General features: G+C 46.9%; 5 protein-coding genes across 6 annotated transcripts; 1 reads left to right on the forward strand and 4 right to left on the reverse strand.

Moving 5' to 3' along the window:
* Positions 1 to 183: 183 nt before the first annotated feature.
* On the forward strand, positions 184 to 1881 carry LOC108024266 (gastrula zinc finger protein XlCGF8.2DB). The gene is made up of 2 exons (XM_017094153.3): positions 184 to 493; positions 554 to 1881. The coding sequence occupies exons 1-2, from the start codon at positions 307 to 309 to the stop codon at positions 1480 to 1482; spliced, it is 1116 nt and encodes a 371-aa protein (XP_016949642.1). The 5' UTR covers positions 184 to 306; the 3' UTR covers positions 1483 to 1881.
* Positions 1882 to 7434: 5553 nt separating this feature from the next.
* LOC108024106 (hornerin) lies at positions 7435 to 9213 on the reverse strand. The gene has a single exon (XM_017093884.3). The coding sequence runs from the start codon at positions 9083 to 9085 to the stop codon at positions 7532 to 7534; it is 1554 nt and encodes a 517-aa protein (XP_016949373.1). The 5' UTR covers positions 9086 to 9213; the 3' UTR covers positions 7435 to 7531.
* A 2584-nt stretch (positions 9214 to 11797) lies between these two features.
* LOC108024086 (uncharacterized) lies at positions 11798 to 12445 on the reverse strand. The gene has a single exon (XM_017093860.1). The coding sequence runs from the start codon at positions 12443 to 12445 to the stop codon at positions 11798 to 11800; it is 648 nt and encodes a 215-aa protein (XP_016949349.1).
* Positions 12446 to 13912: 1467 nt separating this feature from the next.
* On the reverse strand, positions 13913 to 15654 carry LOC108024101 (GATA zinc finger domain-containing protein 10). Its single transcript, XM_017093877.3, has 2 exons — positions 15549 to 15654; positions 13913 to 15488 (listed from the first exon to the last, which is right to left on the reverse strand). The coding sequence occupies exons 1-2, from the start codon at positions 15567 to 15569 to the stop codon at positions 14103 to 14105; spliced, it is 1407 nt and encodes a 468-aa protein (XP_016949366.1). The 5' UTR covers positions 15570 to 15654; the 3' UTR covers positions 13913 to 14102.
* Positions 15655 to 16398: 744 nt separating this feature from the next.
* Positions 16399 to 19719, reverse strand: LOC108024257 (bromodomain-containing protein DDB_G0280777). Of its 2 annotated transcripts, XM_050885919.1 has the most exons (3): positions 19599 to 19719; positions 18967 to 19192; positions 16399 to 18665 (listed from the first exon to the last, which is right to left on the reverse strand). In XM_050885919.1, exons 2-3 carry the CDS (start codon positions 19190 to 19192, stop codon positions 16561 to 16563), a joined length of 2331 nt encoding a protein of 776 aa, XP_050741876.1. In that variant the 5' UTR covers positions 19599 to 19719; the 3' UTR covers positions 16399 to 16560. The 2 variants fall into 2 exon arrangements, with proteins under 2 accessions (XP_050741876.1, XP_050741877.1); XM_050885920.1 differs by lacking the exons at positions 18967 to 19192; positions 19599 to 19719 and adding an exon at positions 18731 to 18842.
* Positions 19720 to 22437: the final 2718 nt, after the last annotated feature.

The raw sequence follows: 22437 nt of genomic DNA on the forward strand, positions 1-22437 counted from the left end.
CTTTTATTTACCGAATCCCGTCGAAAAGTAGTTCAATGCAAAATTCAAATTTCAACGGTCGTCGGCAGCTCAACAGTGCTGCCCATCATGGCCAGGCGCTAGCGTATTTTCTGTACGTTTGCAAAAATACTGGAAACTGCGACGCCTTACAGTTACTACGTTGCTTACGGTGCTTACGTCAAACACAAATAACGTAACAAAAACAATCAAAACATCCGGAACTTGGGGGAAATTTAGGATAAACAAATTTTATTACTGGATTTTCCTTCTCTGGCGGTTCCCACGGAGTACACGGAGCGAAGCACGATGGAGCACGGTGGAAGCCGGTTGCAAAGGTTCATGGTTGGGAAAGGGGAAGGGGAAGACGAGGGCGATGAGAAGGACGCGGCACACATGCTGCTCAGACCGGAGCTCTACGACGAGGAGTTGGCCCTGGAGCGGGAAGAACAGGAGCTCGAGGAGCGGAACCTGCAGAGCGCGAACTGCCTAGGCGGTAAGCTAGCTTGCTCCCTTTAGGTTCATCTCACGACCCGTGCTTCCGTTGCCTCGACAGGACTCGCCTCCTTCATCTGCAGACACTGCCCGGAGGTGTTCTTCAGCAAGAGGGAACTGGCCGCCCATCGCCCCGTTCACCGGCTTAAGCGGGAGCAGGCGAAGTCCGGCTCGGAGCTGACCTGCGAGGCCTGTGGAAAGGTCTTCCAGAGGCGCAACGCCCTCGTGGACCACGTGAATGCCCACAACAGCGAGCGAAACTACCCGTGCCCGGAGTGCCCGGCTCGCTTTGTACAGCGCAGCAACCGGGACTGCCACGTGCGGAACACCCACCGGAAGGAGTACCTGCACTCCTGCCCGGAACCGGGCTGCGAGCGGCGTTTCCAGCAGAAGCGGGAACGGAACCAGCATGTGAAGTCGGTGCACCGCAAGGAGCGGAACTTTGTTTGCGATACCTGCAGCGCCAGTTTCAGTCATCCCGTCAACTACAGGAAGCACCTGTCTTCCCACGGCTCTGAGAAGAACTACGCTTGTCGCATTTGTGGTAAGCTCTTCGGACGCGCCGAGAACCGGGATGTTCACCTCTTTGTGCACAGTATTTGTAAGGCGTATGCCTGCTGCGTCTGCGGGGCAGACTATATGCGCCGCAGCCAGTTGATTCGCCATTGTTCAGAGACAGGTCACCTGAACGAGCCAATTGTCCGGCAGAAACCCCAGTTCAGTCCGGCCCTTGCCTACAGACCCGATGCCGGGGATCCGGGAAAGAACGCTGCCTGTCCTGCGGATGTGGAGTGGTTGCAGGAAGAGGAGGCGGATGCGTTTCAATGGCCAGAAGGGGAGGACCCTGTCCTCCCAGAAGAACTGGGGGACTCGCAGGGAGATCAGCGGATTACAGAGGACGAAGAGGAGTTGTCTGATCACATCCCCATTATTCACGAGGGCATCGCGCCAATGTCAATTAAGGTGCATAGTCAAAAATGTAAGATCTGATCAGGTTAGTTTGTATCGAATATTTAGGTATAACATACATATAGAGAAAATAAGAGGTTGAGATCAAACATTTTGTTAAAGAATGAATCAAACTTGAACTGAAGTTAGGATTACTGGAGATATTACGAAGTCATAATGTAGAAACCACTGAAAATTAATGTTATGAAGACAGAGTGAAGAATACAAAAGTTTGATTTAACTAAGCCTTAGATTACTTTAAAACGCGATAAATGAAAGGCTGGACTTAAAGTTAAGATTTTCAACTGATAAAGTAGCAGCAAAACAAACCGCATGTAAAACATGAACCGAAAGCGTGGGTCAAAATCAAAACAAAAAAGAAACGAATGAAAAGTGAATGTCGCTGCTGCGTTGCACTTTAATAAAAAATGCGAAATGAAATGTGTGGTCTCACCTGTCCCCTCCCCCTCCCCCTCCCAGCCCATGGAGTGGTTGAAAATTAACAAAAATCAGGCGTGAAGCCCATAAATAACCACGTCAAAAGGGGGATAACATTAAAGGGGAGGCTATTAACGGGTTACAACAATAAGGTCGAAATGAAATTATTTAACACCTGTTTTATGGCTCATTCCGCCGCTGATGAGTGGGCTAATTCACCCCCTTTTTGCACTTGATTCCGCAGTTTGACAGATCGATCATCGATTACCGGTAACCAATGGCCAAATCCGTCATAAGTCTTCCCGCTCCCCGCATTGTTGCATACCGGTCACATTTTGACCCTTTGTTAACTGTCGTACGAAAATTATCTAATTTATGGCTGTTGTTCGGCTTTCAATTGTTGTGCCTGAATGAACTTGTCGACACAGTTAGGCTTCCAAGAAAGAAAGAAGACTGCCCGGAGGGGAGGGTCTTACATAAGCCCTGACCCTGCCTGAAAATATTAGGGGGATTGCCTCAACCACAGCTCGAGTGTTTCTTGAGCTTCGGCGGGGCTGTGATACATACTTGAGATGAGTTCGAAGCTCATACGTATAACACACGTTGGATGAAATAGTTTAAACTATATTATTTAAATTATGTTCCATCAACGTGTCTTAAGACACGGCAACTCTTGAATTGCCGATTAGCCTGGCTTCTCCATTCAACTTGTTTGTTTCTCTCTTCATAATGACGAAATTTCGCGCCTATTCATAGATGTGTAAAAACAATTCCCATAGAGCCGCATAAATAAGCACAATGCAATGAATTCGATTGAGGTTGGGCGAGTTCTGACCGCTCCGCAACGACGTGAGATTCAATTAGACAGTCAAGTTCACCTCTGGGCGTCGGTCAAGTCGCTCGACAGGAAGAGATCCGGTCTCCTGGTGTGATCATGATCCACTAATCCGATCAGAGCCCATCAAGCTGTCATCCTTTCACTTTCGTTACGTTGCGCTGCGTCTTGATTTCTTTGATGTAGGTCAGCGACTTAAGGATCAAATGCCCAAACTGGTTGGCTGGTTAAATCGCAAAGATTGCGCAACGGAGATTGGAATGGGAAATGGGATGAAGTTAAAGCTATGATTAATACGAGGCGGGCAGTGCGTTGACCATCCATCACCCGGAGGTGAATGGTGTAGCTGGGAGATCAACAAGTGGACTATGCGGACGGAGTGCTGTTTCGGGGGAATACACTTGGTCACATTTCTGCTAAGTGAGGGGGGCTCACCCACTTTCGATGGAGTGGTACTTTGAAAACCAGTTACCCTTTTTCGAAACAGTTCTGTGGCTTCTTAAGTTTAAAACTTTTCATTTGTAATTGTTCCATTGTTGTTTCTTTGATATTTTGAAAAGCCAAAACTGCACTTCATTATACCTTAACTTGGGTTAATGAATTCCGATTTTGACGTAGGATACCTCTTTAAAATTGTCCTTGAATTTTTATATATTCTACATAAAAACGTTTATTTTAAAAAATGGACAAAACGTTGGACCATTTTTATGTACACCTTTTTCCCCATTTCCTTTGAGGTCCAGTATGGGAGCCCAAAACTGCACTTCTAGATTCCATAACTTTAGTTATTGTATCTCGATTCAGACGTGGGATACCTCTTTGAAATTGTGGTTGATTTTTCTCATATTTTCCATTAAAATATTTGGCTTAAGCGGTGGTCAAAATTTTGGATTATTTTTATGTCCGATTTATTCGTATTTCCTAATGAGCTCAGCATGGGAGCCCAAAACTGCACTTCTAGATTCCATAACTTTAGTTATTGTATCTCGATTCAGACGTGGGATACCTCTACGAATTCGGGATAGCATTTTCTCATATTTTGCTTCAAAATATTTGACTTAAACGATGGTCAAAATTTTGGACCATGTCCATCTCCGATTTATTCGTATTTCCTAAGGAGCTCAGCATGGGAGCCCAAAACTGCACTTCTAGATTCCATAACTTATGTTATTGTATCTCGATTCAGACGTGGGATACCTCTTCGAAATTGCGGTTGAATTTTCTTATATTTTCCATTAAAATATTTGGCTTAAACGATGGTCAAAATTTCGGACCATTTTCATGTCCGATTTATTCGTATTTCCTAAGGAGCTCAGCATGGGAGCCCAAAACTGCACTTCTAGATTCCATAACTTTAGTTATTGTATCTCGATTCAGACGTGGGATACCTCTTTGAAATTGTGATTGAATATTCTTATATTTTCCATTAAAATATTTGGCTTAAACGATGGTCAAAATTTCGGACCATTTTCATGTCCGATTTATTCGTATTTCCTAAGGAGCTCAGCATGGGAGCCCAAAACTGCACTTCTAGATTCCATAACTTTAGTTATTGTATCTCGATTCAGACGTGGGATACCTCTTTGAAATTGTGATTGAATATTCTTATATTTTCCATTAAAATATTTGGCTTACACGATGGTCAAAATTTTGGACCATTTTCATGTCCGATTTATTCGTATTTCCTAAGGAGCTCAGCATGGGAGCCCAAAACTGCACTTCTAGATTCCATAACTTTAGTTATTGTATCTCGATTCAGACGTGGGATACCTCTTTGAAATTGTGATTGAATATTCTTATATTTTCCATTAAAATATTTGGCTTAAACGATGGTCAAAATTTCGGACATTTTTATGTCCGATTTATTCGTATTTCCTAAGGAGCTCAGCATGGGAGCCCAAAACTGCACTTCTAGATTCCATAACTTTAGTTATTGTATCTCGATTCAGACGTGGGATACCTCTTTGAAATTGTGATTGAATATTCTTATATTTTCCATTAAAATATTTGGCTTAAACGATGGTCAAAATTTCGGACCATTTTCATGTCCGATTTATTCGTATTTCCTAAGGAGCTCAGCATGGGAGCCCAAAACTGCACTTCTAGATTCCATAACTTTAGTTATTGTATCTCGATTCAGACGTGGGATACCTCTTTGAAATTGTGATTGAATATTCTTATATTTTCCATTAAAATATTTGGCTTAAACGATGGTCAAAATTTCGGACCATTTTCATGTCCGATTTATTCGTATTTCCTAAGGAGCTCAGCATGGGAGCCCAAAACTGCACTTCTAGATTCCATAACTTTAGTTATTGTATCTCGATTCAGACGTGGGATACCTCTTTGAAATTGTGATTGAATATTCTTATATTTTCCATTAAAATATTTGGCTTAAACGATGGTCAAAATTTCGGACCATTTTCATGTCCGATTTATTCGTATTTCCTAAGGAGCTCAGCATGGGAGCCCAAAACTGCACTTCTAGATTCCATAACTTTAGTTATTGTATCTCGATTCAGACGTGGGATACCTCTTTGAAATTGTGATTGAATATTCTTATATTTTCCATTAAAATATTTGGCTTACACGATGGTCAAAATTTTGGACCATTTTCATGTCCGATTTATTCGTATTTCCTAAGGAGCTCAGCATGGGAGCCCAAAACTGCACTTCTAGATTCCATAACTTTAGTTATTGTATCTCGATTCAGACGTGGGATACCTCTTTGAAATTGTGATTGAATATTCTTATATTTTCCATTAAAATATTTGGCTTAAACGATGGTCAAAATTTCGGACCATTTTCATGTCCGATTTATTCGTATTTCCTAAGGAGCTCAGCATGGGAGCCCAAAACTGCACTTCTAGATTCCATAACTTTAGTTATTGTATCTCGATTCAGACGTGGGATACCTCTTTGAAATTGTGATTGAATATTCTTATATTTTCCATTAAAATATTTGGCTTAAACGATGGTCAAAATTTCGGACCATTTTCATGTCCGATTTATTCGTATTTCCTAAGGAGCTCAGCATGGGAGCCCAAAACTGCACTTCTAGATTCCATAACTTTAGTTATTGTATCTCGATTCAGACGTGGGATACCTCTTTGAAATTGTGATTGAATATTCTTATATTTTCCATTAAAATATTTGGCTTACACGATGGTCAAAATTTTGGACCATTTTCATGTCCGATTTATTCGTATTTCCTAAGGAGCTCAGCATGGGAGCCCAAAACTGCACTTCTAGATTCCATAACTTTAGTTATTGTATCTCGATTCAGACGTGGGATACCTCTTTGAAATTGTGATTGAATATTCTTATATTTTCCATTAAAATATTTGGCTTAAACGATGGTCAAAATTTCGGACCATTTTCATGTCCGATTTATTCGTATTTCCTAAGGAGCTCAGCATGGGAGCCCAAAACTGCACTTCTAGATTCCATAACTTTAGTTATTGTATCTCGATTCAGACGTGGGATACCTCTTTGAAATTGTGATTGAATATTCTTATATTTTCCATTAAAATATTTGGCTTACACGATGGTCAAAATTTTGGACCATTTTCATGTCCGATTTATTCGTATTTCCTAAGGAGCTCAGCATGGGAGCCCAAAACTGCACTTCTAGATTCCATAACTTTAGTTATTGTATCTCGATTCAGACGTGGGATACCTCTTTGAAATTGTGATTGAATATTCTTATATTTTCCATTAAAATATTTGGCTTAAACGATGGTCAAAATTTCGGACATTTTTATGTCCGATTTATTCGTATTTCCTAAGGAGCTCAGCATGGGAGCCCAAAACTGCACTTCTAGATTCCATAACTTATGTTATTGTATCTCGATTCAGACGTGGGATACCTCTTCGAAATTGCGGTTGAATTTTCTTATATTTTCCATTAAAATATTTCGCTTAAACGATGGTCAAAATTTTGGACCATTTTCATGTACGATTTTTTCGTATGTACTATGGTGCTCAACATGGGAGCACTTCTAGATTCCATAACTTATGTTACTGTATCTCGATTTAGACGTGGAATACCTCTTTGAAATTGTGGTTAATTTTTTGAATATTCTTCATTTGAGCATTTCTTTAAAATAAGTTCAAATTTTAGCATTCTTATGTTCGATTATTCCGCATTTCCTAAGGCTTTCAAAAAGGGAACCAAAAACTACACTTCTATAATCCATAATTGGGGTTATTGAATCCCGATTTTGATTTCAGATACTTCTTTCAAATGAGCCCAACATTTTAGCCTGTTCAAGCCAAGCGGAATTCAAAAGTATAAATCGCTTTAAGGTTTAAGATTTTTCAGACTTTGACTCATTGCCATGCCAACGGCGTTTTGTTCGACCCACAACGCCTTACCCCGGCCCCCTGTAGTTTGATATAGTTTCACGCATCAAATGCGAATCACAATTTTTAAGCGAAATCCGAAATCGAAAAAATCCGTTGCCACAAATCAGAGAGAGAAAACTGCCAAAATCTGCGACGTGTCCCGCATTTCAATAGCCTGAAATACATCAGACTTGTAGGGAAAGAGTTTCTGAGAAAGTTCCATTTCGCTTTTAAAATGAAATCAATTTGATTTGGCATCACCTAAAATTGAGTGCACCTAAGGGCTTTCTAGCATTACTTTCTTTTGGGAGATCTACAAGAGTATCCTCCGAAATTGCCAACAACCTTTACCCTTCAAAGACGTTCTGTTTTGAAGTTCTTACTTTTATTGGTCGAGCGTGGCTTACAGTACCGAATAGATAGGGGTAAAAAAATACAGGAGACTCTAGACCTTAAAACTAGTTTAATAACTTAGTGGTAGCCATGGGAGGACGTGGCCGGTGGGCCGTAGCTGCTGGCGGGCGGCAGGTACGTGGCCTCCGGCTCAAATATGGGCGTGGCCGAGTCCCCGGAGTGACCTGGTGGTCCGTAGAGCTGCGCCGGCGCAGGGTAGTCGTAGCCCGGCGACGAAGAAGCCTGTAGAAACGGGGAACTTGGCGTGGCGTAGTCGTAGCCGGAGATGGAATTGGACACGGACTCGTGCTTGGCCCCCAAAAACGCGCTGGGCTTGAAGGGAGTCTTGGAGAGATCGAGGTCGTGGCCCGATGCGCCCGAGTGGCCGGAGCTGAGGACGTCGGTGTGCAGAGCCTGCGGCTTGCTGGCCGTGTAGGTGAAGTGGCCCAATCCCTTGTGGCCCAGGGCATAGACCGGCGTCTCCCTCTCCTGCTCCCGGTCTGCCTTCTGCTCCTGCTCGAGGACCTGCACCTGCACCGGCTCCTGCAGTGACTCCTGGTGATCGTAGCCGGGGATGAGCGGCACACCATAGCTGCTCAGGGGCACTCCCTTGGCAAAGGGCGAGGCGGGTGCATCGTACGAGTAGCCGGTGTGCTCCTCTGCCGGCTGAGGCAACGGGTGCTGAGCAAACTGCCCTCCAGACGAGTGACCCGAGAGTCCTAGGGCGTGGCCGAGTCCGTGTTCCAACGCATGCTCCAGGCTGTGATCCAAGCTGTGGCTGGGTCCGTGGCTGGCTGACTCGTGGCTGATCTGGTGGCTGATGGCATGGCCAAAGCCGCCGCCATAGCCGTGACTGGGTAAGTGGCCACTGTAGCTCGGTCTGTGAACCGGACCCGATCCGAAGCCAACTCCGTGACTGCCTTCCCCGTGACTGCTGCTGGAGGAGTACTCGGGGGCAGCCACCACATAGGTGCTGGTCTTGTGGTTGTTTCCCAGAAGACTCAGGTAGCCGCCAGTTGAGGGCGCTGCATATTTGTAGCCCAGTCCGGAGCCGGATACATGGGTGGGCCCGTGACTGATTCCGTGACCAATTCCATGACTGATTCCGTGACCTATTCCGTGCCTCTGACCGTGATAGTTGTGGCCGGAACTCGAAGATCCGCTTGTCTGGACGATATAGGTTTCGATTTTGGGACTTCCGCCGGTGCTATAATGATGGGGTCTTCCGTGGCCACTGGAGGCGGCGTAACCGTGGCTTCCGGCGTGGCTTCCGTAATGATGGCCGTAACTGCTCTCCCCCTTCAGGTGACTGGAGTAATCGGAGTAGCCAGCGGAGCCAGCGGAGCCCAAGGCACTTCCATGGAAGCTGCCAAAATGTAGGTGGTTCTCATAGGCGGGCGGTAGGTATTTGTGGGAGGGGCCGTGGTAACTAGGTATTCCGCCGAAACTCAAGCCCGCATCTCTCTTTGGCTTGGAGGAAGATGCAGCGGCAGCGGCAGCGGGGGCTGGAGCGGAAGCGGAAGCCGGCACTGGGGAAGGAGCAGCAGGCACCGAAGAAGAAGAGCCAGCTGCCAGCAAGAAGAAGCAGCAGCTTAGCAGAGCGCCAGCTAGGGGTACTCCGGCGAGTTTCATGATCAAGCACAACAACGAATCACGGAAAAAAAAGGTTTATCGGTTTATCGGTTTATCGGATATCCTTGGATCGGGTCGCTCGCGTTGGAGTCGCTGTACAGGAAGCGGAGCCGCGAGTCGAGTCTCTGCCGTTGGCGCTGTGTTGGCGACCTCTGTGAGGGCGACCCTTTTATACTTTTTGAGTGCCCGCCACTCCGAAGCACTCGGATTTGCCTTCTTCGCTTTTGGCCATTTTCGCTACTCCTCTCTCGCACGCTCTCCCGCTCTCACGCACACGCACGCGAAAAGCAACGGTATTCGGTTTCGCTTTGTGTGTCGCCGACGCCGACGCCGACGTCGGCAACCTTTTACTCTTTCACTCTCACTCTCGTCGGCCGCACAGTGGGGCCAAATCCATGGGCAACGAACTAGGGCTCCCACTGACTCCCAATAAAATTCAAAATAGCATACTAGTTTCGTAATATTTTTATCCTTCTAATGGAAAAAGTTGATCGGTTTCTACTAATTTCAAGCCCGTTCTTGGTGATTCTGGTCTGGTTCTGATCTGATTCTGGCTTAAGTATGTGCCAGCCGCCTCTTCCCACCCACTGTTTCAAATGTTCTCAAACTGTAACTGTACCCACGCTCTCTTGTTCTCTCCAGTTGCGAAAGAAGAAGCGTCACTTGTCATTCAGCTTCAGTCGATCACAGGCGCACTGCCCAAATCGAATTTGAAGGAGTCGCAGAAGTGCGGAGAAGGGAGCCCTGCGTCGGAAAGTGATAACAAAAGTTTATTAAATAGTTTTGTGTTGGGATAAGGAGGAAAGTGCTTTTCACAACTCGCTCGCTTTCCCCGGCCTTTTTCCAGCGAAAAAGAGGAAGACGAAAGGGACCTGCGGAACATAACGGATCTCAAGCTTGCTTAGCTGCTCAAGGAAGAGGAAGAGGTGAACGGAAAACGGTAAAAGAGCCATTTTTGAAAGAGCCGCAGAGCCCGCACAGGAAAAAGTGAGTACACACCTTGATTTGCATATTTATTAAAGCGCTAACCACACAGAACACCAGAACACAGTGTTAGTATGTGTACTAATGTGCGCTTTAAATTCAATTTTTGCTGAGTTGAGTTCACTGTGCGAGCTTGGCGACCTGGCAGCCACTCAAGTTCAAGTGACACTTTTTAATATCACATGTCTGCGCGACCACGCCCCCTCGCCTTTCCATGTGGGCCCTGCCTTGTTACCGCTGTTTTGTGTGTTTTCCCAAGTTACCGTTGCTTTGCTTTCCCCCTTCCCCTCCCCTTCGGCTGTACCCAGAAATCACCTTGGTTTATGCGTAAATTGCATTTAATTCACAGCACGCCCCTTTCCCTCCGCTTTCCCCTCCACCCTCTTGCAATTGTTGCTGTTTTCTCAGCTGCGCGATTTCTTGTGATTCGAAAAGCGATTTGTTTTGCCACCGTTCGGGATCTTAATTTGGGCTCCGCGGTGGATGATGATGGTTGGGCAACAGCTCGGAGTCGTGTGTTGGTGCCCCCTTGAACCCCTCCCCCTCGCCTCACCGCCCGACCAGCAGCCCCAGGGCTAACTTATGGACTTGGCCCGAAACCCAGGCGATGTATCTGCCTGCAGATGACGTCCCTGAGCGATGAATGATGTGCACCTCGCTGGCGTACTTTGCCCATGGCTTGGGCCCACCAGTAGGTGGTCAGCAGGCGACCCTCAAGCGAAGTTCTCTGCCAAGTGTTTGCTGAGATGTAATGCATTGGGCTGTGATAACACCCAGCTAGGGCTAGACAGGGTTAGACAGCTAGGGCCCAAAGGATTAGCTTACATTTGTAAATCTGATGATCGTTGTTATGGGTGTGCCCACTGAAAACTATTAATATTTTCTAAGGCTATTGTATTGTATTTATTATGTATTTATCATGTATCTTGATCTGCGGCAGCCAAAGCGACTTGTTGCGCTCTGTGTTCGCTTCTCTTGCCAACAGTCGTGTGCCACCGCAGAGCTCTTAGTTGAGGTAATTGCCTTGCACCCGCGCAGGCCCCTCAGACAGTTGCGCAACCCGTCAGGCAAGGTCACACCTGCCACGTCGATCGAGTTATAATTTCGCCGATTTGCGACTTGTGCGAGACGAGACGAGACTGCCGTAATTGAGGCATTTGAAAGTGGCAACAAATTGCCAGAGATCCGAAAACCCAATCCGCCCATGGTAAAAGGCGCCGCCTTTAAAGACGCGGTCTTAAAGAGGGGGCGAGTCATCAGCGCCGGCACTACATTACCCAAGCCCGACATGGACTTGAATTTGAATTTGGCATGGGAACTGAACCTGGGACTTCGGTTTGCTCTTGTACTTGTACTGGGATTTTGAGTGGGTCCCAGACCCCCAGAGAGTGAATGGGAGTGCAGACCCTCGCCACTTGGTCAGAGAGCTGAGGAAACAAGAATCGAGATCTGATTTAAATGATGTGTGGGTAGTTTATTTATTTGTCATAAATGAAAAAAAATGCATTCTAGCAATGCGTTTAAAACTACAAGATTATATATGAATTAACTACCTAAATTTTCTCTTTTTTAAATACGTTTAATTACTTAGCAGTCTAATTACCTTGTCTAGAGATTAGGAAAGCTGTACGAACTGTATAGTTATTAGTTAAAAGATTCGGGTAGACCTGTTCTTACTCATGTTTTGACAAAAAAAAAATGTATTCTTGTGTTCGATCTTAGTTATCTTTACCTGGCCTGACCTCTTACGAGATTGTAAGCATTACTAGGGGAGAAATATAGATAGCCTAGTGAGCCACCTCCTCCGAATCCTCCAGCACCCGCTGGCTGCTCCTGCACTGGCTTACTATAGGAACGGGCATGGAAGGGGGGTTCCTCCAGTTGCTGCTGCGGCTGTTGTTCTGGGACGCGGTTTTCCTGCCCCTGAACCGAATCACCATTTTCGTCATCCGTGTAACCGGCAAAGGGGGATGGCCTGAAGGGCAGGCCAAAGTGTCCAGCCTGTGGAGGAGCTGCCAAGGGATGGGTCTGCAGCTGAGGAGTGAATAATCCCACCAGTACGGGCTGATATGGCTGTTGGTTTGGTGGCTGATATTGCTGCTGCTGCGGGATGGTGTTTAGCTGATTTTGTTGCTGCTGCTGCTGTTGATCCTGAGGAACTAGAGGGAACGTCTGGGGACCCGTGTAACCAGGACTCAGTTGAGCAATACCCGCCAGAGGCGGCAAAGGGCTCGCTGTGGGCAGGATCAATGGACGCCAGGGCATCGAGTAGAGCCATGGGGTATGGATTGGAACCCTCTGCGGCTGCTGCTGTGCGCTCATCAATGCCAGGGAGCTGACCAGGATCAGGATGTGCAGTTGAACAACCCTGAACATGCTGCCCAAGGTAAATGTCTTTCGCAAATGCTTGGAGTGGCCCTGACACCTCGGGCATATATATGAAAAAGGCCCACAGTCATTCGATATCTGTGGTTCCGCTGTAAGCGATCCCTTCCACTTCCATCTCTGCCTCTTGGTTGCGCAACCGGGCATCCAGTTGCCCTCCATCGCAGCGCACCACCCCAATTGCCCAGCATCAAAACACGCCCAATTTGATTAAAACTAAAATTTTCATTAAACCTCATTCTGATTAAATGATGTTTTGGCTGGCGGCTATTGCGAAAACGATGTTGCAATGCTGCAGGCTCGAAAATTGCCGCTGCTGACGCCGTCGTACTTTGTGCGATCAACAAGCCATGTAACTAAGCCGGGGACTTTTGATCTTCGTCGCCCTTCGAACGAAGCATTTTCCACTCGAGGAGTTTCCCATATTAGCTGTCAGCTGCACGGAAAAATAATACGTATGGCATTTTTGTGATTTCTGCTTTAGTACCAGCAGAGGAAAATGTTAATGCCCCCTTTTTTCTGTGTAGTCATATGTTCCCTTCAGGAAGGCGGTACTTGTGGTTTGGCCTGGGACTCAAGAGTGACTTCACGAGATTCTCAACTTAATTGTTACTCATTGGTACTCGACCAGCTCCTTTTCGGTTTTTAAATACACTTCATTTGCGCAATTCCCGACTTCCGTATAGCAATTTGCCCACTGAAAATGAAAGTGATGCCGTACTACAATCGCGCATACCAGCTTGCCCTCAGAAATAGACAGTTGGCGTAGCTGCTGCCAGTTTTTGGCGCTGCTGCTGCCCATTCATCGCTTTCGCACGATGGCAACATTTCAATTTCTGCGACTCGACTTGATTGAAACCGAAGCATGAACCTAGCAAATGGTGTGCCAAAAAGAGAGCACTGATCGGATCGGATCGGATCGGATCGGCCTGTGAATGCAATATTTACCTATTGCTTCTGGCTTCCTGCTGCAATGAAAGTTGCACTGTTGCAGCCGCTGAGCGATGTTGCTGTGGGGGCTTTAAGGTGCGGTGTCTGTTTGTTTTACCTTCACTTGGTCGGCGGAAGCAGCTCGAGAACACCGACTCCGAATCCGAGTCCAAGTCGTCTCTAATTTGTTGGCGTCTAATTCGCCAGCAGCCACATCCGCATAAACAAGCAGCAACTCAAGTATGAGAAAATTACAAAATTCTCGTAATTATCTGCGAAAATCGTAATCAAATTAGCCACGCTCGCTTTTGGCCGTCTGCGAAGGTCGTGGCTGCTTCCCATTTGGGATGATATCACTTGAGCGCCAGCAACCCACTCTGATTGCTATAGATACAAAAAGTAACAATGGTGAGTATCGGATTGTACAAATGTAGTTTCATTCGTAGTTTGGTTCTTTGGGTGCTGCAAATTGCAAAGCCCGAATCTGCCAGTTAGAAAATAGTTATTTCCAAATGAACTACCAAAACGTTATGTTCATCAATGCATTCTTTATTAAATAAAAAAAATTGAAAATGTATTCATCTATACAGTTCTTATAAAAATAGTTTCGCTTTTCGGGCCAAATGCTTTTCCTGAGAAAGGCGAATGTTGAATAGGGTGTTTGAGAAGAGGGTCCAGGATTTTAAGGTGGAGGTTCCACCATGGAATGGAAATGGAATTAGTAGTAGGGCGGCTGGAACTCACGGCTAGGATGGGTCAAGCTGTTTTTGGACGGCTGGGAGGGCTCAGAGGAGTGCAGATAAGGTGGGGAGACGGCATAGGCACTAGCCGAGTACTGACGATTGCCGGTGGCCTTCTGCTGAGATCCATGCTGCTGCTGCTGCTCGTCCTGTGGCCATTCCCTGAGTGTGCTGTGGGTGGAAGGCAGCTGGTACGAGTGGGACTGCATTTGCAGAAAGTTGGGGGAGGACCCACCACGGGAACCTCCGAGGTAACCTCCGTGGGAAGCACCAATGGCACCTTCTTGGGAACCACCAAAAGCTTGGTATCCACCCAGCTGCTGCTCATGCTGTCGCTGCCCCACAGAGGAGGGACCCGAGGGCGAGGAGAAAAGCTGCTTCCGGTAGGCATCTGGCAGAGATTGGGTTAGCAGACGAGTGTCCTGGGCATCCAATCCAATGAACCGATCGTGCTCAAAATCGCTGGAAAGCGTGTAACTCGGCACTAGTTTTACATCTCGTCCGGGAGCAGCGATCGTCTTGTGGCTATTGGCCTGGGCCTCGGCCGAGGGGAGTTTCTCGAGGTCAAGTTCACGGATGGGCTGCCACAGGTCACCGCGCAGAGGCAGCTGCTGTTGATCATAGCGATTGTGATGCTGCTGGAGCTGCTGGTGTTGCTGTTGACTGTATTGTTGGTGTTGTTGTGGCTGGAAGCTATGACCCTGCGAAGATTGCCAGGACTCGCCTCCCTGGGGTGCATATAGCTCTGACTGCTGGCCTTGAATTGAGCTCCAGGACTCCTTTCGCTGCTGCTGATGTTGCTGGTGGGGTGATTCGTAAGAGTGTTCGTTGAGCTGATGGCCCTGGTAGCCCTGGTAGCCCTGGTAGCCCTGTTTGGAAGCCTGTTGGCGATGTTGCTCATGGCCCAAGCCCTCACTATATGCCTGGTGTCCAGGACCCTGATGATGTGGCTGGTTGTTTCCCAAGCCATGGTGGTGCTGCTGCGGGGAGAAAACCGATTGCCAAGAGTCCTCCTCCTCCTGCTGAGGGCGATGTTGTTGCTGTCCCGGGAGATATTGCTGCTGTCCTTGACCATGTTGGTGCTGCTCCTGGCCATGTTGCTGCTGTTCCTGGCCATGTTGCTGCTGTCCCTCGTAGTACTGTGAGCTATTCGGACCATTGAAGCCCTGCTGACGATGACCGTGGCCCGATTCCGAGTCCGAATCCGAGTTGCTGCCTTGCGAGTGCGGCTCCTCCGATGGCAGATACTTGTGGGCGGGACCGTTATAGCGATAGCCGTTCTTGTTGTTGTTGTGCAACTGTTGGGGGCCGACCACAACGGCCTGGATGCAGGAAACACCCAAGAGTGCGAAGAGCAAGAGGATCTGCACCGAAAAAATATTCAATTAGCACGGGGGAAACCGAAAAGGATTTAGGGAACTCACGCTGACAGCTTTGAGCTTCATTTTTGCGGATGATTTCGGGGCTTGAGTGCTGAGTGAGCAATGACTGGCTACAACCAGTGAAAATACTTTTTATACCCACCGACGGCCGACGCTGTGCAAACAGTATGATCTTGAATAAAAATCTGTGCGTGAGCGGGGGCCGAATTTGAGCCACAAAAAATAGATACAAAGTTGCCACTGGGCCGGCGATAAATCGCCAAATTCTCACGTAACCACACATTTGACACTCTTTTGTGCCATTTACAACAGATTCGCGCTCGTATATCTAGTGTTCCTATATAAAACTAAAACTAAGACCAGAACCCAAAAGCAGCGGATCTACTTGTATTTAGTTGGTGTTTGAAATGCAAATCAGAGGCGGCGGCACTTTTACTTTGACTTACACAACCCGAGGCTGAAGCTTTGACTACTTCAATCAGTTTGGATTTTGGGTGTTGTGGGCGGCCGCCTCATATTGGGCGCAAAAATATTTAATTATACCACACGCACACAATCGTATCCCCCGGTTTTTAATGAGAGCGAAGCGCCAAGCAAAACAAATGGTCGAACAAAAAAGAAATGTAAAAGGAATGTCGCATGGGCAGCACTTTTAAATTTTCAATCGATTACTTCTTCGACTTTTTCGATTAGAGACAATCGAAGTTCACTTACTCTCTGATTGTCTTTGTTGTAAATTGAGATTACTTTAAGCCTATCAATGGATGATTTATCAGAAAAGAAGTAGGCACAGTTCTTACCAACTTCTCGCAGGTGTTTTAGAAAATCACATTTGTCCTTTTTTCATTATTTTATTAATTCGTTTATTGCGCATTTGTTATCGCTTCTCTAGTTGGCTACTCGTTCAGCAGTTGGCCATACAATAAATAGTCATACTTAATCTTAGATTCTAAAAAAAAAATAGCATATACAATCAACCAAGCACGAAACTCTGGCATAAAATCAGCTACGAGGGTGGAGGAAATTGGTGTGTAACCGAAAAATCGAGGGATAACTATTTGGGAGGTGGTCTCAGCGCCAAACTGGCTTCCAAATCCTTGACCTCCGACGCACGCAGTTGCTTCTTAATCGCTTCTTGTCTGGGATGGACACCGCCCCCACGTTTGCCGCGCTTCCCAGCCGCCGCCCCTGCGGCGCCCCCTGAAACGGCCACGCCTCCCGAACCCCCGCCGCCTCCGCCCGCCTGACCTCTGACCTTGTAGGTGTGCTGATAGCCATAGCCCTCGGGATTGTTATTGAATTTCGGACTGTAGCTGTCGTATTCCAGACTGGGATGTTTGCTGTTGCTATTGTGGCCGTGGCCATGGGCGTGCTGGTGGGCGTGGCCGTGGGTCAGGCGTAGAGGCTGCTGCTCCAACCAGGGATCATGGTCATCCAGCAGGGTTTCCTTCTTGAGCACATAGTGGTAGGGATAACCCTCTTCGTTCAGGATCAGCTTGGACTCATTTTCCACGTCCGCCTCCGGTTCGGCAAAGTATCCGGAGGAGTAGCCCTTGTAATCCGGATGCAGTTCCCCCGACGAACCGGTTGCCTTGAGCTTGTGGCGATACTCCTGCAGAGCGGCCTCTTTGCTTTTGTAGGGCAGGGCATTGATGTCGTGGTAGATCTCCGAATTGAAGTACAACTTGTGGGGCTTACCCGAGTTGGTAAGCCTTTCCTGATCCTCCCGGGAGTCGCGTTCCCGTTCGCGCTCTCGCTCCCGTTCCCGCTCCCGCTCCCGTTCTCGTTCCACACGATCTGGAGTGGGTACTACGTGAGATAGATCGAATTCTTCGATATTTTTCAGAGCCGCACCATGGTCAAAGTGCTCGGCACTCTTCAGGGGCAGAGTGTAGGGCTTGGAGACGGTCTTCACCGTGGCCGTTTGCAGGGGCGCCCGGGTCTTGATTTTGTAAATGAACTCCACATTGGGACTCAGTTCGTCGACGGGTAGGTCGGGTGCCTGATAGGCGGTTTCCGTTTCGGACTGAAAGTGCTGAATTGGTTTGGAATTGGTCAACGAGGAGGAGCTCCTCAACTTGCCCGCAATTTGGTGGGTGTGGTGCACCTGCTGTTGCTGCTGCTGCTGCTGCTGCTGTAAGTGGTGCACCTGGTGCTGGTGGTGGTGCAGCTGCTGTTGCTTCGTCGGCGGTGGTGCCGTGTACTTGGGCCTCACTGTACTGCTGCTGTAGCGCTTCTCCTCGGAGTGCGAGGAGGCAATGGATCCGGAACGAATACCGGATGAAAGCAGTGGCTGCGACTTGTAGTAGGTCTTGGTGATCGGGGGCGGCGGCGGAGGTGGCGGAGCCGTGGCCGACTCTTGGGGAGTACTCAGGATCTTGCCCTCTGCCTCCAACTCTTTCATGTACTTGATTACGCTCTTTTCAATTTGCTTCATTATCTCCGATTTTGGAATTTCCGTGGAGGCCGAAACGCGGACCTTTTCCTCCGCCTCGGCTTCGAGATTTCTGTAGACTTGCGTTGGCTGATAGGGGGCGTTGTAGCTGTTGTAGTTGTGGTTATACTTGGGACGGTAGTGGCGTTCGATGTCTTGGTCCTGGCCCTGGGCATGGGATTCCCCCTCGGTGGAGGGTTGGTAGAGTTCGTAGCTCCGTGTGACGGGTTCCTTTTCGTAGACAGGAGCAGGTGCTAACGCGGGCGAGGGTGGTGAAGAGACGGAGGAGGAGCCCGATCCCAATCCCGAGGAAGATGACGACGAGGGTCCCGAAGCCAGGATCAATGCCTGCTGCTGCAGTTCCTTCTGCATTTGCAGTTCCTTCTGCATTTGCAGTTCCACGAGTTCCCTATCCCTGTCCCTCCTCGGCTCCTGGTAACTCCTCTGGGTCGATACCTGCAGATCCCTATGCGCCTGGATGTGGTTCTGATTAGGATTCTCGTTTTGATTCTGAATTTGGCTAGGATTCTTCAGCGGAATCTGCACCGGCTGTTTGTAGGCCAACTTGATGGCATTGGCCACGTACTCAGCTGCCGATTGGGAATCCTCGAGATTGACGGCGGCTCCCGATCCGGATGCTGCGGTCGTGGTGCTCAGAATAAGTTTCGGTTGCGAATCCTGCTCCGGGCGCACGAGATTAAGTTCCACCTGGCCGTAGCTGTAATCTGGGGGATAAATAGGAGTATTTTTTTGGTTAACTGCAAACTGCCATTTGTGATTTGTTGCATACTCTTGGGCACTTTCATAATTTATTTGTATTCAAGCATAATTCAAGCGAATAACAGAAAACCTTTTGTTGAATTCGTTAGTTGACAGTGGAGGGTCAATGCTAATGATGCAATTTAGTGATTGTCCCAAGGACAGATTTGAAATAAAATATAATATTTTTCTGCCAGCCCAAGAAAAACCAATTGATCTAAGATGAAGTTCTGCTATGTGAATAAATATGATCGAAAGTTATATCACCTTTGCTGGGCGCCTCCTTAGATCTGCTGTGTATCACCGATCCACGTCTGGGGTAACCACGTTCATCAGACCCTCGACGACTGGCTGCCAAGGCCAACTGATCGGGAATGGTCTTCTCACCAGTGTCCTCCACTGAGGATGCGCCTGCTCCAGGTCCTCCCGATCGACGGCGACCGTGGCCCGATGTGCCAGCGGTCACTGAAACGGCACTACAGAACGTGGACATCTGTAAGGAGAACAAATTATATTCGTATATTTATATATCTTTTGGATGTAAGAAGGAGTGGCTTGTCAACTGATGCTAATTACGCTCATGACTCCACTTGGCCACTTCGTTTTGGGTCCATTTGGTTGTGCCCGCCTCGCAATTAAACTAATTAAACTCTGCCAATTCACTTTCGCTTTCGAGAGACCGAAAGAGAGAGAAGGAGGAGCAGAAGACGGCGGCTGACAGCTCATTTTCTGTGTGATTGAGTTGGCTCTCAGTTGGCCAAGTTCAATGGCCAGTTGGCCAGAAGAGAGGGCAATGAAACATCGGCATGAATACTTTCAGCACGCAATGGCCGATCGCAAAGTGGATCTTGTTGAAGGTAATGGCAATGGATCCTGGGAGCTTCTGTCAAAAATCTTACGGGAAGCTGGATTTCAACAGTCGTCGTTTCCTTTGGGAATAATATACAACGCGTTCTGAATTGTACTACCTTTCAATATTTTTTGGCATATACTTCGGGTTCAATTTTATTTTTACCATTTTCTCAGTGAACTAAGTTCTGACCAAAAACTTTAAACTCTAATAAAGTGTACTATTAGAAAGTTAATACATACTGTTTTAGGTATGTGATTGCAGTGATTGGAAATATTAATATCATATTGGGAAAACGAATTTGTGTTTCCGAGGAATTTGACTTGTGATACAGACAATAGTCTATAGTCAATATTTAAGAGGCCACATTATTTACAGAATTTTTGGCTGATTATAATTTGGGCAATGGATGTTTGACTATTTGGGAGCCAACGAATATTGAAATTTCGCATTTATTACTTTAAAAACGTGGAGTGTGCAAAAAATCTTTTCTTTCGAGGGAGCTATGTATATACGGTTGTTTTTAAGAAGGCATTTATATGAAAGAATATTATAGAATCTCCGGAGAACATGTTATTCCCATCAGGTATTTAATTATCTATAGTTATTTCGCTCCTCTACACTTATGGTTGGTGATAATTATTGGTGAACCTTAGTAAGAAAGTTAAATATCCTTGGGAATGTTTCGTTCTTTGGACGGGTCTCCTCGGAATTGCTTATAAATGTTCACTTCACTTTGGATCACTGGCCACTAAAAAAAATACTCCTTGTGGTTTCGCTGGGTCCCAGTCCTTGGGCGTGAGCGGATGGCATACTTACGACGATCAGCAGGCAGAGGCACCACTGCAGCCGGCTGAGGATGCTCGGTCCCATTTGAAGGGGGTGGTTCCGGTGGCCCCTTCGGATCGTATGGATCGGGTGGTGCTCCTGATTATGATGGCGATGCAGGTGGTGGGAGCGTGGTCGTGGCGCTGACATCGTGGCGCGCCGGAGTCTCAGCTGGGATTGTTGGCGGCCAGCTGGCGAGGCGAGGCTTTTATAATGATGCGGACCGCTGCAGCGGAAAATTTATGCGAATGTGCGCGCCAAAGAAAAGCGAGAAAAGTGCAAGTGCAATGGAGAGAGAGAGAGGGAGGGAGAAGGGGAAAGATCGCTTCACTTTCGATGACAATTCGAATCGTAATAAGCCATCGACGCACAACTCGGCGTATGCGTGATAAGTTCGCCCATTATAAACGCGATAGGGTGCGACAGAGATGGCCATTGGGCTGCGGGAAAGAGAGGGGAAAACGGGACAACTGGTTTCTCGCTTGCAGTCTTCGGTTTTTAGTGTCTTGGCTTCAGCTTCGGCCGCCGTCTCCGTTTCAGCTGCCACTTTGATGGCCAATTAAGCCATAAGCTAAGCCAAACAAACCCGATACCACAAACTACGAGCAGTTCAATGAAATGTTTGCCGGCGAGCATAGAGGTGTAACACCCGTAGTATAGAGGAGTAATACCCGTGTTTGACTTTTAAAATCCTTGCCACCAAAGGCATTTATTGGGCTAAACGACAAATAATGGACAACGGGGAGCAGTGATTAACCCACTCCACTTGTAGCCCGGAAAGCAGGAGGAGAATCCGACGGGTGATTGGATCGGATTCGATCGGATCGGATTGGCATGTAAGGGGTTGCCAATTGGAATGCGGAGCTATGAATGTATAGTAAGCAATAATCGGGCACGTCCAAGGCAGTTTTCCTAGCCCAAGGACTTTGGTTTTGTTTGAAAGTATATTTGCTTGGTTGATTATTATAAAAATGGTCTCGAATAGTATAGAAAGGATTTTATAAAGTTAGATTTAGGGGATTACAAGTTTTATCGACACCTTCTAAATTTCACATATTTTTAAGATCTACTATTAAGAACTGAAGAACTCACAAGACAAGATCCCATGAGATCCGATCTCGACCACTCCGATGTGCAGTTTTGGAGTATTCCCGTTAAAGGCCGAAAAGTGGAAACCATGGCCAGAGATGAGATCGGTGGTTTTGGCGGTGTAGCAGCTCTCCAGTCGGTGGTTGGCTTCATGGTCACTGACTCAGTGCATAGTAATTAACAAGGAGCCAAGACAAAGGAAAATAAAAGTGTTTGCTGATTTATGATGATTTTGCCAGAGCTCCGAAAAGTTTCTATTTGCCGAAAACCAACATAGTAGATTTCAATTTCGATAAACAGGTCCAGTGATAAGTGGGAGTATCCCCTGGAATGACTTGCCAATGCGACTGGCCATTCGATTAATTTCCCTTACGTGCTGCTGCTGCTGGCCGTGGATTTATTTTCAATTGGCTATTGGCTATTGGCTTTTGGCTGGCCCACAGGGCGTATGATTTATATTTTAATATTCTGCAGGAGGAGCGAAAAACCAAACTGAAACTGATACTGAAACACTTGCCACACTTAACACTAACGATAATAGCCGTAATAAAACCGAAACAATTTTTCAGCGGCCAAAACAAAAGCAAAACAGAGCTGGCAAAGCGTTTCGGCCCCATCCACATACATGTGTTCATATGAGAAGATCAACAACCTTGCCATCAGCCGAATGCGATTGCCAGAGCGATTTTGCTATATATCCATGCTCCGTCATGTGGCCAAAAACTGCAGAAACTACAGAAACCCCACCAAATACACTACCAGCCACCAAAGAAACAGCTATGCCGGCACAGTGGTTCGAAACGATAAATTATTCTATGCAGGCATAATAACTGGTTGAAACCCGCGTTATTTTGTCAGTTCTACAAGTATAAAGTTCTTTATTTCAGAATTCCTGATGTAATGTATCAGCCGGAAAAGACTAAGCTCCTTCTTAACCCTCTAACATGCCCAAGTTACTTTTGTTACCTATT

The sequence above is a fragment of the Drosophila biarmipes genome, chromosome X (genome assembly GCF_025231255.1).
Source record: "Drosophila biarmipes strain raj3 chromosome X, RU_DBia_V1.1, whole genome shotgun sequence".
NCBI classification, from domain to species: Eukaryota; Metazoa; Arthropoda; class Insecta; order Diptera; family Drosophilidae; genus Drosophila; species Drosophila biarmipes.